At 42.8% G+C, this 10646-nt stretch overlaps 2 protein-coding genes across 4 annotated transcripts in view; both read right to left on the reverse strand.

Annotated features, from left to right (window-relative positions):
- Nucleotides 1–254: 254 nt before the first annotated feature.
- Nucleotides 255–2547, reverse strand: LOC109745074 (chaperone protein dnaJ C76, chloroplastic). Of its 2 annotated transcripts, XR_002228444.4 has the most exons (6): nt 2194–2547; nt 1816–2002; nt 1642–1748; nt 1321–1534; nt 997–1226; nt 255–909 (listed from the first exon to the last, which is right to left on the reverse strand). XR_002228444.4 is itself a non-coding variant. In XM_020304212.4 (5 exons), the coding sequence occupies exons 1-5, from the start codon at nt 2449–2451 to the stop codon at nt 1090–1092; spliced, it is 903 nt and encodes a 300-aa protein (XP_020159801.1). In that variant the 5' UTR covers nt 2452–2510; the 3' UTR covers nt 949–1089. The 2 variants fall into 2 exon arrangements, 1 of the variants encoding a protein (XP_020159801.1); XM_020304212.4 differs by lacking the exon at nt 255–909 and having other exon boundaries at nt 949–1226; nt 2194–2510.
- A 152-nt stretch (nt 2548–2699) lies between these two features.
- LOC109745072 (alpha-glucan water dikinase, chloroplastic) overlaps nt 2700–10646 on the reverse strand; it is an 11272-nt gene continuing 3325 nt past the window's right edge. For both annotated transcript variants that reach the window (XM_020304207.4, XM_073505918.1), the window contains exons 14-33: nt 10587–10646; nt 10248–10410; nt 10062–10151; nt 9797–9982; nt 8102–8164; nt 7959–8021; nt 7818–7877; nt 7541–7693; nt 7357–7440; nt 6773–6949; nt 6582–6688; nt 6208–6421; nt 6017–6120; nt 5459–5597; nt 5210–5335; nt 4859–4969; nt 3897–3995; nt 3394–3660; nt 3206–3321; nt 2700–3118 (exon numbers count right to left, since the gene is read on the reverse strand). The exon at nt 10587–10646 is cut by the window's right edge and continues 75 nt beyond it. In XM_020304207.4, coding sequence (XP_020159796.1) covers nt 2914–3118; nt 3206–3321; nt 3394–3660; nt 3897–3995; nt 4859–4969; nt 5210–5335; nt 5459–5597; nt 6017–6120; nt 6208–6421; nt 6582–6688; nt 6773–6949; nt 7357–7440; nt 7541–7693; nt 7818–7877; nt 7959–8021; nt 8102–8164; nt 9797–9982; nt 10062–10151; nt 10248–10410; nt 10587–10646 — 2587 coding nt within the window. In that variant the 3' untranslated portion in view covers nt 2700–2913. The remainder of the gene's footprint in view (nt 3119–3205; nt 3322–3393; nt 3661–3896; nt 3996–4858; nt 4970–5209; nt 5336–5458; nt 5598–6016; nt 6121–6207; nt 6422–6581; nt 6689–6772; nt 6950–7356; nt 7441–7540; nt 7694–7817; nt 7878–7958; nt 8022–8101; nt 8165–9796; nt 9983–10061; nt 10152–10247; nt 10411–10586) is intronic.

A 10646-nucleotide genomic window follows, 5' to 3' on the forward strand; every position in this document is an offset into this window, starting at 1 on the left:
CCGCCGCCGATCTGAAGTTCTCGACCATGGAGTCGACCCCAAACTGGCACCAATTCCTGCCATGGAGACATCATGTACACTGGCCACCAGCTGCCCCAGGTAGGCGAACGACTCGCCGGCACCAGCAGGAATAACTGGGCACCATCCGAACGCTCTGAAGGTGACGCCGCCGCTGGTGTTCGAGGAGTCCCTCTATGCTCGTCGGGATTTCTCGCGCATGTCAGTTTCGTCAGTTTCGTGAGTGAAAGAAGGAATAACAGGAGAGAAACAGCTCTTATGTTCATTCATCTGTCGAGTGTTACAGATATACAGAGAAAAGGAGCACGTAGGTCGGCAGGTGCGGCCACTGCGCCAACACAACCTCCGTAACTAACTCATCTAGATAAGCTCATGAGATCATGCAGTTCATGCACTAGAGACGAGGACTAGTTGTTACGGAGAGAGAGAGCTACGTGAGACAATCTCACGTTGGTGCAGCCGGTCTTGTAGGGGTATTCCAACAGTCAGATTCAGAAGTGCCGGTCTTGTAGGGGTATTCCAACAGTCAGATTCAGAAAATCCACTTCGTCAGTTTCGTCAAACTTTCAGTTGTCAGTCAATTCTCGCGCAGGTCAGCGCTCGCGCACGTCGTCCACTTCATCGCAGCAGTAGCGCACGTACGCCACCTCGCCGCAGCAACCGCACACATGGACGCTGGTCGTGCTAGCCGGTCCATTCGGTCCACTCGGTCTGGCCCGGGCTTTGACGCCGCCGGTCCGGTCCCCGGAAACAGGACCGCTCCCCTGCTCGGTCCGGACCGCCAGCGGCCGGTCCAAACGAAGGCTCGGTCAGGGACCGGACCGGACCGTGTCCACCCTGACATAGGACGTCATATTTGGTTGGGGAAACCTCATGATCCAAACATTGTACCTATGGACATTTTGTTGAATAAAAAAAGTGGGGCGAGAATTCTCAAAAAAAAAGAAAAAAGTTGTTCTGTGTCATCTTCCATCTTACTCCTATATCCCAGGTATTACAGCACGTCGTACAACATCAGTGTGTGGTTGCAGTCTTCACACCATCACGAACCAGCGACTAGCCATTGCACATCTACCTGTCTGTTCCGGATTTCCTCCAGTCTCCCAACCCATTCCAAACATCGAACAAACTCTTCCACCGTAGCTCCTGCCCCGCGTGGCGTCTCGCTTCGGCCTGCGCTGCCGTTTCAGCCTCCACATCTTCACCCCCTGCAAACATTGTAGTACAAATCATGCATGAACTTTCAGTCTCTGAACTTCACATGGTTCTCGATTCGTAGGAATAAACAGCTGGATATACTACCGTTTGCGCCCCTGGAACTTTCCTGCTGCTCCTGCCTCTCGAGTTTCTTGGCGAAGTTCCTGGCCGCCGCGAACACGTCCTTGGGCCTCTCCCACCCGCCGCCGAATACGCCGTGCCCTTCCTTGCGCTGTGGCCGCGCCATGAACTCCAGCACCGGGAGCTCTTCACTCCCAACCCAGTGGATGCAGTTCACAGGGCAAGACTCCACAGCCACCTGCGATTACAAGTCGAAAATATTCAGCAGATTAAGATGCCTGTATGTGTTTAAAACAGCTCAACTAGTGCCAACGTTGAGTCGGAAACTCGGACCATCTGGACTACCTGGATCTGCTGCTCCACGTCGCCAAACTGGACTTCGACGTGCGCACTTCCAAGAACATCGTCCATGGCAAACGTCTCCCCAGCATGGTGAACACACTCCCTACATCCTGCACACGGCAACCTGTATCTCTGAAGCACTGGTGTTCTTTGGTCAGAAATATCAGTACTGCGTACCTATGCATTTGTTCTCATCCACGAAGAGAGCCTGGCTCCTGATAGGCCCATTCCAAGAACTGTATCCGTCCCCGGTGTAACCGCTCCCAAAGCCGCCTCTGCTCTTGCCAAATCCATCAGCTTTCCTGGATGAACTCCTCATCAACACCTCATACGCCTCATTCAGCAATAGCGCGTGGTCATGGCCCTGAACAGAAAAAAATACCAATTCACAGTTTAGATTCCACGATGCAAGGGGAAGAACCGATCTGATATCTAACACGACAAAATAGTTGCTCCTTGTCGAGTTTTTTTTTACAATTTACCTGAATTTCTAAGAAACCAAAAACCAAACCCAAAAAGAAGAGTAAATCGAAGAACAGGCAGATGGATGCACACCTTGTCGCCAGCAATATCAGGATGGTGTTGCTTCTGGAGTTTCCTGTAAGCTTCCTTGATCTCCTGAGGTGTGGAATGAGTTGCTACTCCAAGAACCTGGAAGTAGTCCCTTCTTGTCTTCCCCTTCGCTGTGCTGCAGCACCTGATCATGGTCCTTCTGTACTTGTTTGGTCTAATCAGTTCATGGTGAGCTGATCCAGATCTGAGCTGCAAACAATAGTGATCAGAAGCAGCACAGGTGCCGAAGAACCCTGCCATTTCTCACCTCAGGTTGTTCTTCCTGTGCCTGTGAGGCTGTGACTCCTGGGCAACTGGGGATAAACTCTCTTCGGATATTTGCTGCTGACGAGTACAAGAAGCTGTCATTTTCAGAGAACAGATATTTACAGGATTTTTTCATACCTTCTAGCTGTTGGGCATAAAGGAGAGGACCAAAAAGCAAGCAGACTGCTGATATTTACATTATAACTGCACGTGTAAATATAGATTGCTCAAAAGTCAAAACATTTCCCCTCAATGGTTTTAATAAGGTCATATTCCTGATCGTACATACACTTTCTGGTACTCTAGGAAATACAGTATGTGATCAAAGCTTATTCTGAGCGTATATGCAAATAAATAACAACGTAGATGTGTTGTGCACCTATGAGTACAACTATACATGCCAGCAAGGACCATATATCCTACTACTCTACAACTTGAGCCGCGTATACATACATATTACATCTGTGGTCTTGTCTGGACTACGTAGATCTTCCCATCCTTCACTACTCCCTCAACATCCTGTGGTGACCCATAGAGCTCCTCGATGGCGTGGCCAGCCCGTGCAATGCTTGAGAGGATTGAGTTCCGGAATCCAGAGTCAGTGATGAGAGGGTCGGTCGTGTAGTCGAGTACAACTTCATCTTCCACATCCATAGGGACACTGAAACAGGCACACTCCTTAGCTGTAATGCTAAATGAATTCTTAAGCATTTGGGTAAACCACGTCTCATGAAGGATTTTCACTAACCTATCATACAGCCCTGCTCCAGCGTAACCTTCCAGATCCTCACCATTAGAGTCTGAGCGGAAGATGATTGACCGCTTTATGAAGAGACCAATTGGCTTGCTAGGGTAACCCAGTACCTATTAATGCGCTACATTCAGCTCAGCAAGAATTTAACATGTGAAAAACTAAGATACTCAAGATATTCTCACCTTGGGAGAGTCAAGGTCATCTTTCTTACACACGAAGCTCATGGCACGGCCAGGATAAGCTCCCACAAGTGTCTCTCCAAGTCCTTTCACCACTTCAGCATATATCTCAGAAGAATCTCCAGATGACGGGTTCGTAGTATGAATGACAAAGGCATAGTCTGCGTTGACAATTTCTTGTACAAGAACAGCCATGGAAAGGTACTCATGATCGAGCTTCACCTTGCGTGTACTAAAGTATGCTCTTTCATTCCATTTTGATGCCCAAACCTAAAATAGAAATTATGTGAGATGTCGAAATCCCCCACTCAGAACGAATTCACTCACCCACTAATTTATCATAATCAAATGCTCTGATCTCTATAATAGATCTATCTAAGCTTTGGGGACAAATGATCCAAGAAGATCCAATTTATGTAGGTAAGTCCATGGCGTTTCTAATGACATCAAAACTCAGAGATGTGCATTCTGGATCCTTCACTGGTATGAGTGTCAGGAGAGCAGACCTTTTTAATTGCCATCCATGCTTGCTCCCAACGGTGGTCACTTTCATCTCCAGGCCAGGGCATTCCGGAGCTTAGCATCTTCTCCTTCAGCTCCTTAACCTGTAAAGGGAAGTAGAGAAAAAGTGAGATAAACAAGGTTTCAAATTGCAATGAATGCAAATAGAATTTATATTTATTTTTTGTTTAAGAAAACTGTGGGGAAAACCCTGACAATATAAATAGGAACCTAAAATTATGTCGTGAGGAGTGAGGACTTGAGCCCAGGTGGTGGGACTGTATCCACTCTCTCACTTCTTACTACCGCTGACAAAAAAATGCTTTAAAGGACAGATCCAGTGCTAGAAGCTCCCACACCAGGTGGGGTCTGGGGAAGGATTATATGAGCCTTACCCCTGCACAGTGCAATGCAGAGAGGCCGCGTCAAACCCAGGACCTCTTGGCACAAGTGGGGAGTACTTCACCACTGCGTCAGGACTGTCCTTAAAAAAAACTTTATCGGCTTTAAATCTTTAACTTAATTCTTCTAAAGATCTGGGTACGTGGCGGCCCGTTCACCTCTTAAGGGCGCGTTTGGATTCCCTCCGCTCCGCGGCTCCGCGCCGGAGCGGAGTGGCAATCCAGTTTTAATTTGTGGAGCTGATAAAACGCCGCTCTGCGCGCTCCGCTCCGCGGAGAGCTGCCGAACAGGCGCTAAGTTTCTTTATACTCTTTTAAAGATCTGAGTTGGTGGTGGCCCGTTCACCTCTTACGTTATTAAGAATCGTCACATTTGTCATCCGTTTTATGAGGGATATACATATGGTTGGATTCAATTGATGTATATTCTGAGATTTTTTTTCTATTTTGTACAAACTTATGGACTACGTGGCGCAAGCGTTTAAACAACTGATAATAGTATATAACAAAATTAAATTCCATTGACAAAGCACAAGCATTTAGCTAGTTGCAATGTTATATCTTACCGGTTGAGTTGGAGCAGTTAGATTAAGAACAGTTTTCCGGATTTCTCCTAGAGCACTAAAATCTTCTTGAGCAAGTCTGCCCTTCAGCATCTGTATGTTTTGTGCTACTTCCTGCCATCAAAGGACGGAACAATCAGTTGGCTCATTGCCTGGAAGATCATTACTTATTTCAAGTGTACTTTTGTGATAACATCATAACAATGAATGAGAATAATAAATTGAAAAATCATTATTATGCTAGCAACTTTTTGTGTTGGACAGGCAGATGAAACAGATTTCTCTAACCACTGTATAAACCGAGTGATACGATGCTATCATCCACTTATTTAATTTCAAACAAGAACCACCAACCTTATTGGTCTCATCAGACAATATCTTCTCAAAGGTCCCAAATGGTATCGCAACTGATGTTGGGATACCAACCCATGAAGGTACTTTTCCTTTCAGGTATGCTATGTTGCGGGACTTTGCTCCAACCTGACAACAGAACGTGAGTACCCGAAAGTGCAAGGCAAGAAGAGAAGGAATCCAACAGCAACAATTTGTTTCCTGATTAATTCTGAAAGTAACATTTCGTAGTGCATAGAATTCTGTTATTACCATTTCATCAGAGAACTCTTCCGCTGATATTGCATATTTTCCAAGGAACTTTTTCTTGACTAATGATAAAGATGGTATTGCTTCACCACCTTGTGCATCTGAAGAACTTGACTGCATAAGTTCACTGTCCGATACCTCCCTACAAAGTGGTAGACACAAGATGTAATTGATTGACATATAATCAAGGATAGAGGGAGGATTATCAAGACAAGTAAACTAGAAAATACTAAGCCAAGGGATTCCAGGTTGGCTGTGATATTACTGGTGAAAGTTGAAAACTGAATAACAAGAAGCGCGAAATATGATCGTATGGCGATAGTTCAACTGGTGTTTAGCTACTTGTCACTTATATAGCAGAAGGTTTTCCCAGCCCTATAAACTAATCAATCTTACTGACTATTGCTAACATAACTGACGTTGGCCTTCGAAAAAAACAATTAGTACCTCCCTGTACCAAGTTATTCTCCATGGATGTGACATGTGTTAAATAAAGGGCTACTCTGACAGAAGAAACTATTCATCAGATGTATGCAATTCATAACTAATAGTAAGAACTACCTGTAGGTGACATCTGCAGAAGTAGTTTTGAAGGAAAACACCTTCCCTTCATGTCCTTGAAATTCAGACAGGGTATTCGGGTCAAAGCATGTCGCAAACAACACCTTAGATAGAGAGAAGTGAGGCCGTGTTAGATCAACAGAGGAAACATATCTTCAAAACTAGAAATGTATTTGTGAAGACAAAAGAACCTTGCAATTCCTTGCTCGAACTGACACATGAGACAGAACATCTGGCATATCAGGTGTTATCACGCCAACAACACCATCTGGTATTTCTTCCTCTCCCTTGACACTCTTTGCCACAAGGACTGTTGGTTTATCATAAGTTTTGTTTTGAACAGAAAGCAACTTATCAACCACTACAATATAACCTGTTACTTCAACTGGGCTAATAACCTGCCAACTATTAAAAGGAGATGGACGTCAAGCACAGAGTAAAGGAATATAATACAATAAGATGTATAAACTGAATTGCTAAGTGACACCATTTCAAAATGACAGGTAATGCACACGGAATCGTGGTGTAAAAAATATAATAACAACCATGGAATTCACAATTTTACCTTCCAAGGTGTGCGACATTTCTGAGAACAGGGTCAAATCGGTTCAGAAGAGCAGATAAAGTGGCAGCTGATCCACCACGAATTACTTCTTCTGTGAAGATGTCAACCTGCCAAAATGATATTTATGACTAGTCCCTAGAGGCCAAAATATGAACATAGATAAATAAAGCTGAAATTCATAAAATACGTACAGCCCATTCCTCAACGTTGAGTAATGAGCCAAGATATTCAGCCGAGGGCTGCATCATATTGTAGTATTGTTCGCCCTTGCTCGCAAGGGCAAGTCTGGTTCTGTCAAGAAATGCTTTAGCGTAGAGAGCCCATTGGTCATCCTTTTGCTTAACCATGTCCATGGCTCGATTCCATCCCTTCAGGAAACACGATAGAACAAAGTCACCATCCTTGATAATCATAACATGAAGTTCACACATAACTGTTAACAAAAGAATAGCACATAACTGATAATTCTAGATAATACTCCCTCTAGTAATTTTGAATTCATGACGTTCACATAGTTTGAACTTGAACTTGATACTTTTAGATGGTGTCAAAAACTTGACATTGCTAAAGAGAAAGAATACATTACAAGCAATGGAGATACCCATAGGTACAAGACAAAGAATAACTAATAAGTTGAAACAGAAAACAAGAAAAGGAAAATTGTGAGCAGCCACCCGACATACAAAAATAACTATATTATGGTTATGCATATCAAATTAGATGCAGATGAAAAATATTTTGTCTCTAGAAAACTTGAAACAGATGATCAATTTACCTTTAAGCAATATAAGATGTCTTCGTTGTCGTCAGTGGACAAGGCAAGATTTTCAAGAACAAGACTGATGAAGTACATAATTTTCTGGACAAGGGGAAAACATGTTTGAATGAGAAACAACAAGATATAGTTAGCGGACAAGCACATGTAGTGACATGACTAAAGCGATAATTGTGTAACCAACCTCCGGTGCTGCATCATTCAGCTCCTCATACGACCTTTCAACTGCTGTCCTGAAAGTAGAATCAAGAGCAATGTCCAAAAAGATAAGATCCTTCAAGCGTTCAGATGAGCCAGTGAGCAAAGGGCGTAGTTCAACACGAGCCTCCAATAACCCCTGCAAGGTAGCAATTAACATTGGCAACTCGTGATTCACATGGCAATCCAGCAGAATTGGTGAAATAGGCAAAAATCAATTAGTTCCAACGAACATAATAATTTGATAGAGAAATAATCCTCACCTCAAGAAGTGGCTCTGCTGATTTATCCTCAACATGGTCAAGCACAAATTGAAGCAAATCCTAGTCACACAATGAATGCCATAAAATAAATTTACAACATAAAAAATGTAAACATGTTGAGAAAAAGGGTAAGGATTTTACAGGAAAACCAGATGATAAACCATTCACCGGGTTGATTTGAACACCAACCATGAAACCTTCACCCTGTACCCAACCAATTAATTCCATTAGATACGAGCACGGGTATCTAGTTTTACCAGAGTGATCACTGATGAGAATATTACCTCTGATTTGTATCCCATACATGTCGCAATAGCAGACTCAAGATCAGCACCAGAGTGCACAGCCTAAAGAAATAGAAGTAGAATAACATTTGATCACTGATAAACAAATGGCGCGTGATATTTTACTTAATTATTCTTGAACGGGGATAAGAATGCCACTCAAAATGATATATTTATTTTTGAAAATTGCCATCGGCTATGCGGCTGACAAGTTAAACCTTCCTCTAGGAGACGTGGAATTATCATGATCAGCATGGCAACATCATATATTTTCCATAATAGCACAACTAGGATCTAAAAATAGATACTACCTCCGATCCAAAATAACCTTAGTTCAAAACTACGACACTTATTATGGATCGGAGGGAGTAATAGATAGTGATCAGGCTTTAATTCTAACTTGCCCCAGTTCATACATAATCAATAAGCTCGGTATAGTCGTCATAGAAATTTGGCATGGCTCCGACTAGTGAAAGTGTGTCACCAGTCTAGGTCGACAATGAAAGCGTACTACTGTCTAAGATTTGTGGCCATAGCCAGTTTCTATGAGAAATGGTTTGCCCACGTCAAGCCGGCTTCCTCACCACAAGGTAGGATAGCCTTTAGGTCAGAGATGGCATGCTGGGGGATAACGGGTGAGCAGAGAAAGAGGACGTGATAATACATTGCATTCAAGCCGGATTGAATCAATGTGTGTGGCAGTCCTTACATAACAATCCAAATGAAGGATAATTTGACGATCTTATCTTCCTGTTCGGCCGGAGAGGCTGCAGCTAGGGCTGAATATGGAGAGCCATGTTAAGTGGAAACACACTCTCAAATCTCAATGAAAGACTATCCTTCTGATCATCTCTTTGGCTCCAGAAAATAGCCCATTATCGGAAGAGATGTGTTGACTCTGTCTGACTACAGAAGTAATGATTGCTAGATTATTTGAGATGACTAGAACCGGGAGGATAGCCAGAGCAGCATGACCTAAGGGATCGAGGTACAGACTAAGGATGAAAGGACAACATGGGAAGGACTTCTCCAATTAAAACACAATCATATGAGGTAGGTAATCCTAACTAAAATAAAATAAATAAATAGTTAAAAAGGATAGTCACAGCTCATAGTAGTTGCCATGGACCCAGCAAAGGTGATTTTATGTGTAAGCTGTCATAAACTGAAAACTGACCCACATCTGAAAATGCCTCTCATTTTTTTAAATGTATACAAAACCCTGTAAAATAGTAAGGAGTTCTAATAAATTGACCCCACAGGATTTTAGGTCTGGCAAGTGGCACCACTACTGACGCTTGGCTTCGTTGACCTGGCTGAAGTGAAAGTTAAAAGGTTATACTATTAGCAGAGAAAGGCAATGTTCTGCATATACCATCGCCCATATGCCGTTGAGGATTGATCTAAATCATTTCTAAGCAACAGAAGAATATGTGCCTTCCGAAATTTTATAAGATTTTTCTACTGTATAAGACCTTGGGAACCACCGAGCATCTGAATGGTAAGCAGACAAGGTTGTGTCACCAAGCACCAGGGTTCCAATACTACCTACCACTTAAGAATACATTGGAGGGGTTGCTTCCCCTGTTGGTTTATTCTTTTCCTACAGTAAGGCATTTGCAAAAGCCAAATTTCACATATACAAGCTACATAGGTTATCTTTCCTTCTTTTTTCACGACCGCTATTTTACATACCTTCAGGCTTCTCATATAGTTGCCCAAATCACGGAGTAACCCCTCTTTCTGGTCACTCCTGAATTTTGGTTCTGAATGAATTGCACGATCATAGCTCAACAGTCGTTCTTTGGTTATGCCATTTTTGTTCAAGGTGTCCCAGTAAACGTTGATATCGAAATCGCTCTTGATATAATCAATTATCGCCTGCCCACAGAGACATAACGATCAAATCCTCAAAGCCAAAATCTTTAATATGCTATGATGAACTCCAAACATCAATTACCTGGCATATGACTACATCATCTGGGCTTGTATTGTTGTGCAGTTTCTGGTGCCATTCTTCCATAATTCCACCTTTGCAGTCATTATTTCTCTACAAACCAACAAGCAAATTTTATGACAACCCAAAAGTTTCATGAAGCAACAAATAAAAGGTAGTGGATAGTTTTTTAGGAGCATTAGCTTTTACCTGGATTACTAATATCTCATCACGGATACGCTGACCAACATCACCTTCACCTCCACGACCAACAGCAGACAATAACATTCTTAAGATCTCTCTGTACTGTGGGTAACTTTTGTACATATTCTCAAGGTCATCTGTAAACCTGTCTTGTGCTTGGCTTATCTCACTGCACGGTTATAGATCGTTATGAGGTGCCATAGCAGATGCAACTGAGCCGTGGTTTCGTCCGATGTAATATTCAATAGCTCCAAGTCTACTAAATTGTGTTCTGTTTCCGTGTTTTCTTGAGTGAAAATCAATGAAGAGGAAAGAAGTATGAGGTATCAGGTATGAAGTATGTACCGTGGTTTCACATTGTAGTTCTTGTTCCATATTAGTTGCCTGGTAGACATGAATCTAATC

Source organism: Aegilops tauschii, chromosome 7, assembly GCF_002575655.3.
Source record: "Aegilops tauschii subsp. strangulata cultivar AL8/78 chromosome 7, Aet v6.0, whole genome shotgun sequence".
In the NCBI taxonomy this organism is placed as follows: Eukaryota; Viridiplantae; Streptophyta; class Magnoliopsida; order Poales; family Poaceae; genus Aegilops; species Aegilops tauschii.

Excerpts from the sequence above, each read along its gene's own strand:
- LOC109745074 (XM_020304212.4), bottom strand. The coding sequence starts at position 2,451 with ATGGCAGGGTTCTTCGGCACCTGTGCTGCTTCTGATCACTATTGTTTG. Across the intron at positions 1,535-1,641 it reads ACGTGGAGCAGCAGATCCAG|GTGGCTGTGGAGTCTTGCCC; the intron begins GTAGTCCAGATG and ends TTGTAATCGCAG. Across the intron at positions 1,227-1,320 it reads AAGTTCCAGGGGCGCAAACG|GGGGTGAAGATGTGGAGGCT; the intron begins GTAGTATATCCA and ends CAATGTTTGCAG.